The sequence below is a fragment of the Vulpes vulpes genome, chromosome 1 (assembly GCF_048418805.1).
Source record: "Vulpes vulpes isolate BD-2025 chromosome 1, VulVul3, whole genome shotgun sequence".
In the NCBI taxonomy this organism is placed as follows: domain Eukaryota; kingdom Metazoa; phylum Chordata; class Mammalia; order Carnivora; family Canidae; genus Vulpes; species Vulpes vulpes.
The window spans coordinates 95,233,435-95,252,874 of NC_132780.1; the positions used below are offsets into that span (position 1 = coordinate 95,233,435).

The 19,440-nt window shown below is 34.2% G+C and overlaps 1 protein-coding gene across 20 annotated transcripts in view; it reads right to left on the bottom strand.

The window, feature by feature from the left end:
* The window catches only part of EYA4 (EYA transcriptional coactivator and phosphatase 4), a 304,029-nt gene that overhangs the window by 127,000 nt on the left and 157,589 nt on the right, over window positions 1-19,440 (bottom strand). For all 20 annotated transcript variants that reach the window (XM_072720654.1, XM_072720644.1, XM_072720626.1 and 17 more), the window contains one exon: window positions 4,759-4,808. In XM_072720654.1, coding sequence (XP_072576755.1) covers window positions 4,759-4,808 — 50 coding nt within the window. The remainder of the gene's footprint in view (window positions 1-4,758; window positions 4,809-19,440) is intronic.

The following is a 19,440-nucleotide window of genomic DNA, read 5'->3' on the forward strand; positions in this document are numbered from 1 at the left end:
ATTTCTCAGCAAACCAAATTTCTCATCCTGTGAAGTGAGCAAGAGTACACCCTCACCATTACCCACCGAATCATTCTGTTCTACTCTTCACATGGAAAAACTATCATCTTAGCTCATAGGTACCACGAGTACTTCCATATCGTCATACTCTTCCTTAGATTCCCTACTATAATCTTCTGGTGGTTGGTATTATGGGCAAGCAGAGAGAAAAAGAAGGGATATATTTCCTAGAAGTCACTTCACACAGTCAATTTCACTGAAATGTTTATTTCTATTCACTCCTTAATTAGCAGAAGTAGAAAACAAAATGGCTGGATTTGAGTTTTATTTCCTTTTTGTGTTCCTGATCTCTTTTTGGTGAAAATGCTGTACTAGTTAGTGATCCAAATGGGGAAAAAGTGAAGGGAAACCAAACTCCACCAAAGAAATAATTCAGGTTATCAGGGGGCTATTTTAACATACAAGCATATTTGCATATAGGTTATTTGTCAAGAATGCAGTAAAAAAGGAAATAAATTATTTCCTCACCCCTTATCAGAAAGAACTAAAAGTAGAAAAGTTAAAATATGAGACTTATAGAAATTTCTATTAGCTTCACTTGTCCAGAATCTATTCATTATAGTACAATTAAACAAGATCCATGTATTTTCAGTAAAGACTCAAAGGAGACAAAAATCTACACAAATAAATTCACCATCAACATATGGGAAAAATCAACATAAAATGATAGTTCCATTCATGTTTTAGGGTGGTCTATCCAGTAACAGACACTTTTAGGGTAAGTTAAAGTATGTAAAAATACAGATTTTTGTTTTCTCTCTTATCCATTTTATGGTTAACATTAGTTTTAGGAACAAAGGTCAACAATACTATTACATGATTAGCAACACAGAGGAGAGAAAAAAAAGTCAATTTTTTATGAAGCATAATATATTCCTTCCCATATGACATCAAGTTCAATACAGTTTTATGAGCCTGAGAAAATGTAGTCCCTAATATCTGATTTTTAGTATATACATATAATGTTATTTCTAAGAAGACATTTTTATCTTTCTTACATAGGTCTGTAAAGTCTCTTTTTCCCCATCTACAGGTCACATGTGCAGCCCAAACATTTCTATCCAAAAGAGGAAAGCCAAGCAAGACAAAGAATTTGCTGATACATATATGTCACCCTAAGAATTTTCCTTACAAAGTTTCCACAACCAATTTAATTACTTCCCTACTGTAAAAATACTTTCCATCTACAATTATTCTAATCTTTTCAAATCCAAAACCAACACACTATAAAGCTAGATAAATAAATGAATTATATTAGCTTTAGGTTCTAAGTGAGACAGCACTTTATAAGGTATTGGGTCTGTAGCTTACATGCACTTTATACTGATGCAGTATTTCATTCTTTACTTTAAATTTGTTTAGAGGGGATCCCTGGGTGGCACAGCGGTTTGGCGCCTGCCTTTGGCCCAGGGCACGATCCTGGAGACCCAGGATCGAATCCCACTTCGGGCTCCCGGTGCATGGAGCCTGCTTCTCCCTCTGCCTGTGTCTCTGCCTCTCTCTCTCTCTCTCTCTCTCTCTCTGTGACTATCATAAATAAATAAATAAAGCAGTGCTCTTTAAAAAAATAAAAAAATAAATTTGTTTAGAATAGAATTATCTAGCCCCAAGCTTTAAATCTCAATCTGAATCAATTTCTCTCTCTCTCTTTCCCTCTCTCTCACATACACACACACACAAGAAAGGGAGGGAGGGAAAGAGGGAGAGGGAGAAAGAGAATATAGGAAGGTTTGTGGTTCCTAATGAGTATAAAAGAATGTAGCCATATATGTATACTGCTAAAGAAATGCTGCCCGGTGTCTATAATAAAGGCATTTTGTGTGTGTGTGTGTGTGTGTGTGTGTGTGTGTGTGCTTGTGTGTTTAATAGGTGATAAAAACTGAACCTCAGTACATGCATTTAATAAATAATATTTTTGGCATTCTTGAATTCATTGACTGTTCAGTAAGTTATTGTACCATTTTTGTGCAGAATTATATTTAGCATATTATTATTCTATTGGCATTCCATTACTGCATTAATTAAGTGCCAGTTTTAGCACTCCAATACCTAATACCTATGAATAAATAGAGAAGCCAAGAATAGCCATGTCTCTATGTTACTGATACTTTTAGGGTGTGGAGATTGTCCTTTACACCAGAAGTTAGGAGAGGAGGCAGCCAAGATCAAAATGTACAGGCAACCTTGAACCAATACATGATTCTCAGTCATCTTGAAGGTCTTTCTATCCTGCATTTTAATAAGTAAGGACTGTTTGTTTTTATATTACAAAGACTTAGAGTCATTAGAAATAGATTTGCCTAATTTGACCTATTTATATTACAAATTAGGAAACTTTTAGAAGCAGCTAATCTGTGACAACCCACCTCCTAGATTCTAGTAAGTAAAGATATTTTTCAATTAATATGTATTATACAGTATATATTAATATAATAATACATTATATATTATAAAATCATAAAATATATTTTAAATGGTCTTTAAAAAATAACCACAACTTAACTTAGAAACAAAATTGTACTGAGATAAGGCCATATAAGCTGAGATTTGCTAAATAAAAGAATGATCTAATTCTGACTTAAATACACTGACTTCAAAATTTTCTGTTTTTCTTCTAAGTTGTTGATATCAATTGTGAACATAATCAGTTTGGTGGCTTTCTGCTTGTTTAAAATTTAAGCATAATACCATGTCCAAAAATCCTGAGTGGCCTTAAGGGTAAAAAATTTTGACATGATATATTAATATGGATGATGATACTGCTTTTTTTCCCCCACAAATCCTCAAGATCAGCTTTGCAAAAACTCTATAATTACTTAAATAACAAGTCACAGGTAGGTCACTCAGAAAGGTCAGCAAAATGATTAGGAAGAAAATGCCCACAAGGAATAGAGTGTGGACCTTTCTTTCTCTCCATGCATCCTGGAATTACTCTGCTTTATAGGAAAAACTTTAATGGTTCATCCATTTCCTAATGCTCTGATAAGCTACTTGTTTATATTTTGATATCTAATTATAAAGGACAAAGACCAAAGCGTGAAAGAACAAATGTCAAAAATCCTTTATCCGGCAAGCCCGGGTGGCTCAGTGGTTTAGTGCCGCCTTTAGCCCAGGGCCTGATCCTGGAGACCCGGGATCGAGTCCCATGTCGGGCTCCCTGCATGGAGCCTGCTTCTCCCTCTGCCTCTGTCTCTGCCTCTCTCTCTCTCTCCTCTCTGTGTATTCTCATGAATAAATAAATAAAATCTTTAAAAACAAAATCCTGTATCATATTATATACTCTTGATGGTCCAAAAGAAAAGACCATTTATAATCATTTTTATATAAGATGCATCAGAATTAACTGCATAAGTTATCATACTGCATAAAACGAATGAAGAGTTATCCCAACTGTCCATGTATGGCACATGATATATACTTGCTCTCCAAAAAGAATATATGGTGCCCATAAACATTTTCCCTATATCTGTATTGCTGTATTACACCAAGAAAATTACTACTTAACATCATACACTGGAGCCAGGAGAACAAAATAAACTAAGACTCACCTCACTATGGAATACAAATTACTTAACATAATAAGCTGTTATATTATTAATATGATACTTAGGATATGTTTATTACTATAATGGTATTTACAATATTTTTACTTATCCATTTAAAATTTAAGCCTGGATTTTGAAATAAAAATGTGTAGGCATGAAAATATCTATTGGATATCTGGTCTATTAATATTAAGCACAAACAACAACATGGTGCTAAGTTCCTGTTTTTAGCAGTCTGATCACTTTATTGCATCACTTCTACAGGCTCCAAATAACCAAAAGGAGAATGCCAAGGCAATTTTGATTTTTCCAATTTGGTAACATTTTATTTTCAAAATCTAGCAATGCTTTATCAGAAAAAAAAAAAAGAAATACTGTAATTTTATTGATAAACATAGACTAGAAAGTTATTCAGTTTCTTTTCTTTTTTTTTTTTTATTATAGTCACAGAGAGAGAGAGAGAGAGAGAGGCAGAGACATAGACAGAGGGAGAAGCAGACTCCATGCATCGGGAGCCTGACGTGGGATTCGATCCCGGGTCTCGAGGATCCTGCCCTGGGCCAAAGGCAGGCGCTAAACCGCTGCGCCACCCAGGGATCCCAGTTATTCAGTTTCTGGAAAAATGTCAGATGTGAATACATTATAAGAAAAGATTAGAAAGATAAATGAAGCTGAGCTCACAGTGACTGCAAAGGAAAGTGTTTTCAAGTATTTCTAGAGCATGTTTCTACTATCATTCTTTAAAGCTGACTTCAATCCGAATCCTTTTTTTTTTTTTTTTAAGATTTTATTTATCTATTCATGAGAGACAGAGAGAGAGAGAGGGAGAGACACAGGCAGAGGGAGAAGCAGGCCCCATGCAGGAAGCCTGACTTGGGACTCGATCCCGGGTCTCCAGGATCACACCCCGGGCCAAAGGTGGCGCTAAACCACTGAGCCACTGGGGCTGCCCCACCCCCCAGAATCCTTTTTATTCATATTATGATTAACCGTACACTAGCCAATATAAAATGTAGTTTTGATAAAGATAAGTTCTTAAAGAACCCCAATGTTTCAAATTGCATTGCATCTGGAGTACAACATCCCACTAAGTAGTTAGTTAACCCAACTGCCATTTTTCCTTAGTGGAGTCTCAGCCTCTATTTTACAGTACCTGGAATTCTGAGCTTCCGAAACGTCTGATTCTGTGCACGTTTTCTTTACCTGTAAGAAAAAAAAAGGATGGTTATTTTCATAGGAAGATATAACTTCCTCACTCAGGTTCACACACTTGTTGAAGTGAATACAGCTCTGCTCACCAATATCTCTATAAAATCTCCATATTTTCTAGAGGCAGCATGCAGTGCCAAATAGTATATTTCATCATTATCCCATGATTAGCTGCTAAAGGCATTTCCCTAGATTCCATAAGTATGTAAAACGTTCAGCTGAAGTGGCTTGGGACTAGCTTAACTAGGAACAAAGAAACCAAAGAACCAGGTTTCCCACTTAGGAACAAGAAAGCCATACTGTTTTCAATTCACTAAGAAATGCTTTTCCAATTGATACCACTTCTGTACCCTACCACAGTCACAATAATAAACACCAGGTTCTGGGGGCAAAGCACAGTGTTAGCTAAAATATTCACATATTAATTTTTATTTTCTGAATCCAGTGGCTGTATGTTTTATATATATTTCTCAGCATATCAATTAAGTTTTTAGTATGGCTTACAGATTTCTCATTAATATTTGCAGTATATTTTGCAGACTATATTTCCACTTTGCAGTTTTTAGCCCACAAAAGGTAAAGAATGAAAGTAACTTTGCTTCTAGGACTTGCTAACCACTTCTGGACAAGAGTGTGTCATACAGTCTCTAAAAGAAGGTAAAGCACAAATCCATTGTCTTTCACAATTTAATTTCAAGCACAGATACTTTATCTGATTATAATGGCCTTAATTTCTCCATATATAATGTAAGGTCCTTTGGATGTAATGTACATAAGTAAATGTAATGTATAGTAAAGCAATATATAAGTAAAGTAATATATATACATTACACACAAGGTAGACTCAATTTGATGTATATTATATATATGCATGCATGTATATTATATGCAAAGTAGACTCAATTTAAAAAATTCCTGGGGGATCCCTGGGTGGCGCAGCAGTTTGGCGCCTGCCTTTGGCCCAGGGCGCGATCCTGGAGACCTGGGATCGAGTCCCACGTCAGGCTCTCGGTGCATGGAGCCTGCTTCTCCCTCTGCCTGTGTCTTTGCCTCTCCTTCTCTCTCTCTGTGACTATCATAAATAAATAAGTTGAAAAAAAATTAAAAATATTAAAAAATTCCTTAGTGAATGTGGAGCACAAACAACATACATTTACAAGTCCACTGTTAGATTCTCTGGGTGTTAATACTGTGAGGATCCATTTATGCAACCTAAGGAATCTGGGGCATTTTAAATTCTAACATGAAGCTTCAAAGTGAAAAGTCTACTGGATATGCACCATTAGGCACACACCATGAGTGTCAACTGTGATACAAATGGCATCACTTAAGAGTAAGTTTTGAGGGGGATCCCTGGGTGGCGCAGCGGTTTGGCGCCTGCCTTTGGCCCAGGGCGCGATCCTGGAGACCCGGGATCGAATCCCACATCGGGCTCCCGGTGCATGGAGCCTGCTTCTCCCTCTGCCTGTGTCTCTGGCTCTCTCTCTCTCTCTCTCTCTCTCTCTCTCTCTGTGACTATCATAAATAAATAAATAAAATCTTAAAAAAAAAAAAAAAGAGTAAGTTTTGAGGGATGCCCGGGTGGCTCAGTCAGTAAAGCATCTGACTTTGGCTTAGGCCATGATCTCGGGGTCCTGAGATCAACCCCTGCATCAGGCACCCTGCTCAGCAGGGAGTCTGCTTCTCCCTCTCTCTCTGCCCCTCTCCCCACTCATGTATGGGCCTGTGTGTTCTCTTTCTAATAAAATCTTTTTAAAAAGAGTAAGTTTTGAATTTTAACGATGCAGCATCATCTTTCCAGCTCATCAAATAATTCTTTCCTCCCCTGACTCAGAAGAATACTTAAAAAACAAACACACAAAAAACTCCTATGCTTTCAAATATCTTTTGCTTTCATCTCTAAGCCTAGACGTTTTCATCATCTGGAAAATCAATTATTTTGCTTGATCAACCACACTCTCTTTTGCATCCTGTATATACATTTATACAATATGAAAATAAAACTGATGAGCAAGGGGATTATCATCCCTTTCCAATCCTGTAACATCATCTATGCTCTTAACATGGAACTCAGCACTGTAAGATGAAAGGATGAAGAAATATTTTCAAGAGCAATTAGTTAAAAAGGAAAAAAAGAAAAGTTTAAAAAAGGAAGACTTTTCTTAAAATATAAACAAAATTTAATACAAACCCCACAGAAGTCTTATATCCACTAAAAATTGTCCAAAAAGAAAAAAAAAAGCAAAAAAGAAAAAAAAAGCTATAAGGGAAGTATACCAGAACAAAATCATTATTTCCCACTGGTTCCTTCCTATGATTTCCTCATCAGAAGCTATATGAACTACCCAATGAATATGTAGAATCACCTCAGACTGATCCTTAAGATTATGATGACTGGACTTTGGGACTGGCTGAAGAAGCTCTAAACCACACTAGCAAATAAATATATACTCCCAAAGCAAGAGTCAGAACTAGACAAGCCTCCTATGGCTTAAAAAACAAAAATTATTTTAATAGTCATGGCTTTATAAAGCATCATTCTCCAAATAATTAACCAGAAAGTGATAATTATTTTAATTTATCCTCAAAGTAGTAATTATAATATAATGGCAGAGAACACATGTACTGATTACCCACTGTCTAGTAAGAAACCACTGAGTCTCAGATTTGTAGCTAATGCTAAATAAGTACGTGATCAAATACTAAAGTAGATACAGATACTCGTTATCTATAAATATTGCCAGAGCTATAAATTCTACAAAGTGATTCTTTTTAGGAGTTTCATTCATTTGTTCAAGGTCAAATGAGGGGAGAATAATATTTAGGGTACCATGACTGCTGTAAGAAAGGTCTATGCAGTGTTATGGATGCTCAGAGGACAACCTATCCCAGCCAAAGGAAGATGAAGACAGCCACAAAGAAAGTGACCTCTTAACTGAATCTTCAAAGATAAAGTCTTCAAAAACTAGATTTAAAGAAAGGCATTTCAATACCATGAGATTTGCCGGCAGAATCCTATTATTAAGAATACCTTATATATGACAAAGAATTCAGAATTTAATCTTTGGGCAATCAAGACCATTGAAAAGTTTTAAGAGACAGCCTCGGTAGAGATGATGTAAAAGATAGTGTGGAAGGGGGATGAGGTGAAGGCTGCAGAGACTAATGCAACAGAAGAGAGAGGTTAAGCTCCATGAAAGCAGCAATTGCACTGATCTTGCATATCACTACTTCCTTAGCCTTGAGTAGATATTCTCTGTTATGATCTGAATGTTTGTTTCCTCCCAGAAGGCATATGTTGAAATCCCAACCCCCAGAGATTATGAAGTGGGGCCTCTGGGAGGTGCCTAGGTCATCAGGGTGGAGCCTTTATGAATGGGATTGATGCTCTTGTGAAAGAGACCCCACAGAGCTCCCTAGCCTTTCTACCATTCAGGACACAGCAAGAAGGCACTGGCTATGATCCAGGAAGCAAGGCTCTCATTGCACGACCATGCTAGTGCCTTGATCGTGGACTTCCAGCAACCAGAACCATCAGAAATAAATTTATATTGTTTATAATATATCCAGTCTGTGGTGTTTTGTTATGGCACCCCAATGGATTCAGGCACTTCACTTAGCTTACTAAGTGAATCACATTCAATCCATTGGTGACCAAATTGTCATAATTTATTATGACAAGAGCCTTCAGGACAGAGGTGAGAGGATGTTTTTGACAGATATTCCTAAAACATAATTGACAGAATAATGCTACTAACTGAAGCAAAACATAAAGATGAATATGATCTGATCTTTTAATCTGCCCTTGGAAAGAAAATTTGGTAATACCAAAGACCAAAAAAGATGTTAACATATAACTTCCTTAAAATACTTCAAAAAACCCTATCTTATTTCTGAACTAATGGAGAAAAAGTTAAATGAATCATTGAGAAACGTGTATGTTTATTGTGTCTTGATCACAGAACTAGAAGGCAGATGGACAGTTTTACCTAAATTTGAACACACACTCCCATCTGAGAGATCAACAACACTTCATTAAACCATGGCTGATGAAGTATATATGCTATCGGAGAAAGTATATGCTTACAAAACCTATAGAACCTTCTGTCTTCAGTGATCACCAATTTAGTTTTGAATTTGTTTTTGAAAACAGGCAAAACAAGCAGGCCAAGAAATGAGGCAGAAATTCATGCCCATAATTTAAATCCAAATCCTGGTTTTCTTAAGACACACTACGAGGTGGGCAAAAAATATGCCAAGAGGTAAAAGATGAAAAGTGTTAAATGCAGTCAACAGGCTGCACTAATGTGATTTTTTTACCCTACTTAACATAAAACTACATGCAAAATCAAAGTGAAATGAAAAAGAATTATATGTTTAAAAAATTATTCAGTATGTAATTAACATAAAAATATCAAATCACTGAATTTTTGGAATGAATGAATGAATGACAGCTAAAAGTTTTAAGTGTTTATGAGATGCCAGGCACATAGCTTAGGTAGAAACTATTTTTACCCAATCATAGATGAGAATACTGAGAACCAGGAAGATTAATCTATAAGCAAGTTGTGTAGGAAACTTCAGATCCACATTTATAAAGGTATTTTAACCAGTACATTAAGAACCTAAAATTCATAAATATACAACCTAAAATGTTTAAACTTAAGATTAAAATGTCCTATTTGCAAGTTGAATTTTTACTATATTATATTAATGATGATTGTTGCCATTTATTAAGCAATTATTTTTGTCCACTCACTGTGCTGGACTATGTACATATGTAATCTCATTTACTCTATGAAGACAGGTGGACTATGTACATATGTAACCTCATTTACTCTATGATGGATGAAATCCTGCTATACTATGAAAAAACTAGAGCTCAAAGAGGTTTAAACAACTTGCCCAATGTCCTACAGCTAGCACTGACAGGGATGGAATCAGAACTGATTGAATACTATATATCAAGTCTTTCTCTCTCTCTCTGTTAGATCTGCCAGTTGCTTTTGTATGTTTTTTAAAACTAAGAGTTAAAACATCCCATGGGAAAAATTTTAAAGAACCTACTAATTACTTCTTGTAACACATCAACAATTTAAGTAACCTTTTAAATTGGGCTACTGGAGTAACCTATCTTTATCAAGCACTGGTAACATTTAAAGTCCATATATGCAAAAAGAAATTATCCAAATATCTCTAGCATTTGGTGCTGCTACCAACACTACAACAACTCTAAAAAAAAGACTACCATGAAAAACAACTTCTGTTATTTTGTTGGTGTTTTATGTCTGAAATATCACGAGTGGCTCATTCAACCGATCTTTACTGAGTGCACTGGGTATCATTCTAGGCATGGAAAGAACCAGACCTGAGAGTCCAACAGAGTACCCACTAGCGACATTTGGTTACTTAAAACTTGGAATGCAGCTAGTCTAAACTGAGGTGTGCTATAAGTGCAAAAGGCACAAAGGATTTCAAAGAAATGAAAAAAATGAAAAGATATTTTACATGAATAAAATTTAAATATCTCAGTATTTTTTATATTGAGAAATGAAATATACTGGATTAATAAAATAATTTCCTGCTTTTATTTTTCTTAGGCAGCTACTAAAAACTTAAAATACACATGTGGCTTACACACTATTTCTGTTGAACAAAGTTGACTTAGACCAACAAAAGCCTGCCTGCATGGATCTTGCATCCTAGTGGAGAAGATATGCAATAAATCTGTAAACAGCAAACAAAGAATATGTCAACAATAAGTTCCAAGAGAAAGCAGAACAAAGGGGTAGAGAACACTGCTCAATAATAATGCAATAGTTAGACAATTATAAAAGTAGTTCTAATTTCATAATACCATTCATTCTTCCAGTTTTTTAGGCTGTTTGTATGTTAGTAATGTAAACTATACTTTTTAAATGAATTCTAGGGGTGCCAGGGTGGCTCAGTGGTTGAGCATCTCCTTTGGCTCAGGTCATGATCCTGGGGTCCTGGGATCGCAGGAGCCACAGGGAGCCTGCTTCTCCCTCTGCCTGTGTCTCTGCCTCTCTCTGTGTCTCTCATGAATAAATAAATAAAATCTGGGATCCCTGGGTGGCGCAGCGGTTTGGCGCCTGCCTTTGGCCCAGGGCGCGATCCTGGAGACCCGGGATCGGATCCCACATCGGGCTCCCGGTGCATGGAGCCTGCTTCTCCCTCTGCCTGTGTCTCTGCCTCTCTCTCTCTCTGTGTGACTGTCATAAATTTAAAAAAAAAAATAAATAAATAAATAAATAAATAAATAAATAAAATCTTAAAAAAATTAATAAATGAATTGTAAAGAATGTGGGATTTAGTATTGAGAGTAATCAATAATTTTAATGTCTGGAAAATATATGCAGAATATATAATCTCTAGAATTTTTTCATTATGACTATTATATTCAAGTATAAAAAAACCTTAAAAATTTTCATATATTCTAATCACTACATCCTTTGAGAAACTTACAATTTTCTCAGGAAAAACAGAATTAACTCATTTAAAAAAATTGCAGGGAAGAACAATTTTCTTTTATCTCATTCACCATCTTCTAAAAAAGCTGGAGCCAATTATCCCAATTATTTTCTACTTAATCTAGCTGTTTATAATTGTAAAACATTAAAGATAATTTAAAAAATAAAGGATAGAATAATAGATGATATTTTAAAATGACTTCTTTTGTAACTTCATTTTGTTTTGAAATGAACTTTAGTGATTAAGTCTTAAAATATACTATACAGTGATAATTAATTCTGCAATTATAAATCCAAGGTGAAAACTTCGAAGATGAAAGTTTGCTGATATAATGAATAAATCATTATATGTATCTTTATGGATGGTGTGGTGTGTAAGACAATATTTATTTCTTCACTAACCTGTGTAGGAAATATAATGTATATTAGATTTTTTTTTGTTATGTGATTTTCTTTTTTTTTTTAAATTTTATTTATTTATGATAGTCACAGAGAGAGAGAGAGAGAGAGAGAGGCAGAGACATAGGCAGAGGGAGAAGCAGGCTCCATGCACCGGGAGCCCGACGTGGGATTCGATCCCGGGTCTCCAGGATCGCGCCCTGGGCCAAAGGCAGGCACTAAACCGCTGCACCACCCAGGGATCCCTGTAAATTAGATTTGAATGCAGTATGTTTAAGGAAAAAAGAAATAAAAAGACATAAAAATAAAATTTGTCCTCCAAATGCAAATTATTTTATGGATTATTGCATGGAAAATTCTATGTAAACACAGAAAGTGACACAATTACTGTCAACAACAAAAATTTAGGTTGCCAACTTTGGTTGTATTTCAAATAAAATGCTCTAAAATGCAAATCTGACTGAATAAACAATATATATGCAATTAGTGTCTTGTCTTAATATACATATTATAAAATGTATTTAATGACTGGATTGGATAAATGTGTTAAATAATTGTCCAATAAAGCAGAATAGGTATCTAACTTCAGTTACCTTAAGTTCTGACTTAGTGAAAATAAGAGACTTCCTGAAATATCCTTTGTTATTACATTTTTCATATTTCCAAATACTTAGAAGTTGGTCATATCTGAATTCCAAATTACACAATGGAATGAAAACGTATTTCTTAAAATTATTCCAGCTGTATTCTTGGAATGTAACTTATGCTCTCATTAAAAATACATTTTAATTAGATGACCTTTTTAAAACATTTAATTTTTTTCAATTAGTTGAAATAGCTGATAATTTTCATGGGCTTCCTCAAATCATCTTGTTTTCGAGTTAGTAGCATTAAATAAATATGAATTAAAATATGCCTTTTTAAATTTTACTTCAGAATGCATGTAGTAACATAACTAACAAAATATAAAAGTATATGAATTAATTTTTAAAAATTGAGCCAAAATTGGGATGCCTGGATAGCTCAGTGGTTAAGCTCTGCTTTTGGCACAGGGCGTGATCCTGGAGTTCAGGGATTGAATCCCACATCGGGGCCCCTGAGGGGAGCCTGCTTCTCCTCCCTCTGCCTGTGTCTCTGCCTCTTTCTCTGTATCGCTCATGAATAAATTTTTTTTTTTAAATTGAGCCAAAATAATAATAGTTGGAGTATTCAACAAAATATGGAGGCTTTTACCAAAAATTATTTTAGGTATTTATTTACTTGGATTAGTCAAATAGAATATACCTACATTTTGTAAATTTAATATTCACAGGTTAATACCACTCTAGAACTTAGTACAGGATATACACTTTAATGACATAATCTATGATTATTTATGTAACCAAGTAATTATAGTTTGTTGAGAAGATCAGCATAGAATTGCTACTCTGCTAGTAGTCCCATACAAATACAAACTTAGACACCATCTAAATCAGCTTCAACAAAAATGTCTCCACATTCCTCAACAAGACCTATTTTACATTTTTCTATATGTTACAGTTCATTTTTTAATTTCTAAAAACTTAACGCATAAAAACATTTTTGGAACACAAAGGATGTCATGTAAATTTGTAAATTAAAAAAAAATATATCACTGTTTTAATATACCCATACAAACTGAGAGTCTTTTCAAAATAAAATAATATAATATAAATAACATAAAATAAAATGCCATGCTGCCAAGTGGTAGTCAAAAAATTAAGGTCTTGGGAACAGACTTTATAAAAATCTAATTAATAAATAATCTAAATCTACTTTTATAAAGTGTCATTCTTTCTGAAAAACTCTCTAAGAAAGCAGCTCTAAGATGCACACATTTCTGAAATCCTTCTCATGGAGTTCATAATATTTTTTTACTCTTCTCTTAGCATATCCCTTTTCAACCTCTGTAACATTGCTTCCGCAAGCTTCTCCTCTGCAACACCAAGGATCATTTTTCCAAAGCCCAAGCTATTTATTTATTATAAAAGTGAGAGAACTCTACAACATAACTGGAAATCTGCATCCACTTTAGTTCAAAGAAAAATTGCCATATCCTTTAATTGCTATACATAGATAAAATACAAAGATATAATTGCATACTCCGTTTTTAACTGCAACAGTAAACAAAATGAACACGTATACTAAGAATAGTAGGGTTAGAGCGTTAATAAGTAAAAATCCACCACTAAAAACCTGAATTAGAAATTATTTTTACCCTCTCGTACTGGACTGTCATGGGCAAGATCTTGCTTGATTTCTGGCCTTGAAAGCAGGGGGCCTTCCAGGACCAGGTTTGGGGGAGGGAGGTTATATAAAATCACCCCCGGGGGAGGAATTATATTTTAAAAGTAAAAAATCCTATAGGCTATAACTCTTCATCAACTACAACTGTCACAACAGCTTTCACATTATTTGAAAGTTCATTGCAAGGTTGGATATATCTAAAGCACAATTTAGTAACAATGACTCAGGGAAGTAAAGCATAATTATATATGTACAGCATATAAGTTTTAAATCAAATGTCAAATCTTATAAGCTCTTAGAATTTGGAAGCACATTTTCTCCTTAATTATGCCATAGCCCTTTGTCACCTGCCATAAACACCACATACACTATATGAAATATCCAGAAAAATTTCAAACTCCTTCTAATGGTATGTTTTTTCATTATTACCCAACAGGGACTATATCAAAGGTAACAGAGTACTTAAAATGCCACAAAAGGAACCATAAGATGCCCTAACATATCATGTTACAGCACATATGAAAGGTTTTCTTTTTCCCTTCATGTTTGGAAACGAGACTAGATTGTTCAACCATGATACTCTACCTAAATACGAAAGATAAGTCTTAAAAGGCTTTTTTTTTTTTTTTTTTTTTGTCTCACAAATGTGTGCTATGAACACCTAAGAGATATTAACCTTAGATCTTGGTCTCCTTTCAACATTATGTTTATATGTTTCTTTGCAGTCCTGGGTGTCACAAGGAGACAGTATTAACACATCAAAAAAGCAAAATGGAATATTCAATTCTAAACAAAAAACTAGTTCTTAATGAGCATAATGTTAATTTGGTAGAAGCTACTGCAATTAAATAACATTGCTGACTCTTCTATACATTTTCTCAATAAACCAGGAAAGAATAATTCCACCAATATTAAATATAAAAATCTTTTAGCTTTAGATTTCCCTCCATCCAAGTGAAAATTTATAAATTCACACAAATAATGCTTTAAAATAATCTTAAGAATTGATCCTATTCCCCTAAATAGACAAGTCTTGCTAATGTTTTTGGCAACGCCTTCTTTATCTTTGTGGGGTTCCCTCCTCCCTTTTTTTAGATATTGGAATGTTTTGGCCACAAGGTTAAGAAAAATTTCCCCATTTATCATGATCTGCCAAGCACAACAGGCCCCCAGACAATGCAGCCTTCTTCCACTTAACAAATTCAGCTCATCTTAGCCATAAGACTTCAAAAGAATTTAGCCACAGGCAAAGATTAGCAATCATTTGTTTTGCAGCATAAACATTAATCATAGTGTAACATGCTCTCTAGTGTACCTAACATTGTTTGTCTATTAGGTATAACTGATAACTGACCTTTTCAATTTGAATGATAACTAATATAGAGATAATCTGGTTTATTAATGTGTATTTATATAATTTATATGTAATAATTTTAGTAAAAGCTTCTGGTAAAATCTTAGTTTGAAACATATATATAAACTCTAAAAGATATTTTCAGTTAATATATAAAAACTCTCCTAATGTGTCCAAAGGTATCATAGTAACTTAAGGAAAATTGAGAAATCCTTTGACTTTAGAAACAAATTGATAGAATGTAAACAATAAAATGTTAGAGGTAATTTTATATTGGGCATATGATGTAAATACTTCTGGCATACATCTATAGATTAATCTGAAGATTATTTATACATGATATAAATACTTCTGGTACTTTTATATTGATTTTTAAAAAGTATACACAGAGCTGTATTTTCTAATTTTGTAAATTTTAAATTATTGATCTCCCATCTAAATGACAACTTTTATAAAGAGGAAATCCTGGGGTGTTGGCATCATTTTTTAAACTAAACTATATACAACAGTAAAAAAATATATATTTGTAGCACTATTTATTTTAATCATATATATTTTACAATTTTTAGCAACATTTTTCAGCTTTAAAATATAGTTTTATATTAAATCCATCTTGCAAACCATTGTTATAAAAACCTTATAAATCACCTTTCCTTAGATTTTCATCCTAAAATGAAATTCCTCATTAGCAGACTTAATAAAACACATTGTGACATATTTTACACACTAAGATACACAAACTATAGATTCTGAGTAGATTTTCTAACAAATTATTATTATTATTAAAGATTTTATTTCTTGATTCATGAGAGACACAGAGAGAGGCAGAGACACAGGCAGAAGGAGAAGCAGGCTCCGCGCAAGGAGTCCTATGTGGGACTGAGTCCCAGGACCGGGATCACACCCTGAGCTGAAGGCAGACTCTCAACTGCTGAGCCACCCAGCTGTCTCTTTTCTAACAAATTAAATTAAATTACATTAACATTTCGTATTACTTGAAAGCTAAGAGCATATGATAAAAGTTTCACATAAAACATTTCACACATACAAATATGTAATAAGAAATTTTCCTATTAACTGTATAAGTTCAAGTAAAAACTAAGCAATTTATTATAAGCCTCTTTTAAATGTAGAAGTTGATTTCTTACAAGAAGTGAGATTTAGTCAGGTAATTTCATAGGCTTGTGACCCTAAATCTTTATCTACCATAAGGAATAGAGTACCCTCTGCAGTCTCGAAGCAAAATGGATCCACATAGTGGCTAAACTCAAAGGTTAAAGAGTAAAGGAATCATAGATTAGGTCTATCTGTAGTGAAGGTCTCATTGTAGGTAAACCTAATAAATAATTGAAATATACTTACGATTTTTTCCTCTTTGGCCTCAATTAAAATGGCTTTGTGAGAGCAGGTTCTAAGGACAATTTATCTTGGTTTTCTCAATACACACTTATGAAGTCATCTGGCTTTTGTATTTCTTCAACAGCTGCATTACCTTCAAAATTGGCTGCACCATTTCCCCAAAGCAAAATTTAAGACTGCCCCCAGACACACACAACCAGCTTCCTTCTGCGGGTGGCTGCAAGCTTGAAAAGTCAGATCATACAATTTTGAAAATTCTAACAGTAATTTTTAAGAACTTAGGGGAAGAAAGAGAAAAATCAAAGTAGGGATTTGTAAAATTGACTTTTCTGTTTTCCTTTTCCTTCCTCCCTCCTATCCTCCCTCTCTTCCTCTCTCGCTCTCCCCTCTTCCCCCCTTACCTCCCTCTTCCTCTTCCTAAGAAGTTATAACACAAAGCATTATAGATCATTGCCGGTTTTGATAAGTAATATTTTAGTAGTTTGGAAAATTTTTGGTGAAAAAACAAAAACTCAGAAAGCAAAATAAGGTAGTACAACATCACTGTTCAATTAGACAGGATTTCAGAAAATCCTAATTGCAATCCAGGAACAGAGCAGGAAACCAGAGAGTGCCGACTGATGCTCAGTAGACCCTGGAACCCAAACTGGAAAACTTACTGGCTGTGATAATTCAACCTCTCTCTCTTCAAATAGGTTCCCTAAACAATCTCACTGTGGCAATAAATCAGTGGTCACAGACACTTAGGATTAGAGGATATTTTCTCCTCCTGAATTGTGTTTTTCTCACAAGAATAATAAAACAGTATTGAGAACAAAGCTTTCCTTAGTCATCTTAGATGAAAGAAATCTTTTAGATACTGAAATGATTTTGACAATTTACTGCATCTTAGCCCCTTGATGCAGCAAAACAGCAATTCACACTCTTTCTTCATGAGATTCAAAGATACAAAAATATATTTAAATAATCTAAACCAAAACATATTAAAGGCTTCCACATCAAGGTTCTAAACCAAAGTACCACTCAACCGCACATCCAAATGAAGGTAAAACCAATCAGAAAATTAAGATTTTTTAAAGAAGTTAAACTTGATTTTACTATTAACATTTTAGAAAAAAACTCCCATAAAAATAGGGAAATATTTGTTCTCTTAAAAAAATATAGTCATCATAGAGACGACTTACATTTTAAATCTAATGAAAAGTCCAAACTCAGCACAATATTTCAAAGCAAAAAGTATCCAGAAATGAGTCTTTCATTTAAATAGTGTTAATTTTTTTAAATCCTACAGTCAATTTGGGGATTTTCTCCATATTGACCCACTTGCTCAATTTTATGTACATATTTCTTCTATCTTCCTTATGCTAAAACTGTGAAAAACCCAAATTATTTTAACTAACATTTTTCTCTGAGATTGAACTGCCTATATTTAAATGTATGACTTATCACATAATATAGTAATTATTATAATGTTTCAATCAAAAGCTAAATACAACTTACCTCGTTTAAAGTCCCCAAAACCTGAAACTAATTCCAGTTTTATTTGGAAGTTTTGTGTGTGCATGTGTGTGTGTGTGTGTGTGTGTGGTGTATGTGTGTGTGTGTGAAATTCAACAGCCAATAATTTCCACTCTCCAGTGTGAGTAGAATAAAACCCAGTTCGAGTATTACACAATACTCTGAAAGGTTTATAGTCTCTAACCAACATCGATAGCCTTAAAAACACTGTGCTCTGGCAGGAACCTTCAGGCTCCAGGAGCAGTGTAGTTATTTAGGTTAACTAGGAGGACACCTGGAGAGTAAACACTCTTAGCTCCAGCCAATGGCTCTCCACGCCCTTCTGTTTATAGTAAGATGACTTGCCATCCGAGGTCACCCCCATGGACAGTAACTGTCTTTCAGTGGGCACACATGAAACATACTGCATTTATCCTGATTTCTAGGTTACTAACCTACTGTCCTCACAACTCACTGGTATAGCTATTCAAAGAGTGAAATCCCTGAATTAAATTTTCTAAAATCAAATTTTAATTTCTCTTAAAGCAAAACATCTCTGTAGAAGAAATACTTCTTGACCAGTTAAGGATTGATACTCATTTAAATAAAGATTACATGAGAATTGTTACTTGTCCCAAACAAGCATTTTGGTTTTTGTTCCCTTTGGGTTTTGTTTTGTTTTTCAGTCGAGGAAGAAGTCCTGTAAATTTTTACTTTCATTATTACATTTCTCCATTAAGTCCAACATTCTCTCTTTCCCTTGAGCACACACACATATGCTGACAAAATGGGAAGATAATCACAAGCATTTTTATTTAATTCATTTTTTTATGTATCTTTGAGGTAGAGGAAGGGATGATCACAATTATATTTGCACAGAAGTTATCATTTTATGTAAAATGTTTTCTAACACAAAGCCTTTTATGTTTACAAAGGAAGAAGAGAGATATGTTACATTCTAATATAATGAAAACAGAGCTAAATTCAAGAGATAAGGGTAATGCAAATTAAGTCCATTCTCTGGAACTGAAGTTCCTTTTCTTTCCCATTTATTAAAAAAAACAATTGTTTTCTTTAGAGAAAATGATATTATGAACTTTCATCCCTTTGCCCTTTAAAAATATGCCCCATAGACCTCAAAAGACTATGCTCATTTGATAAGTTCCTTGTACAATATTTCAATGTAGCATTTATAGGCATTAGGGGAATTACTGCCTCCAATTTGTCTACATAATTCTGGGATGATTCCTTCCATTTTTCT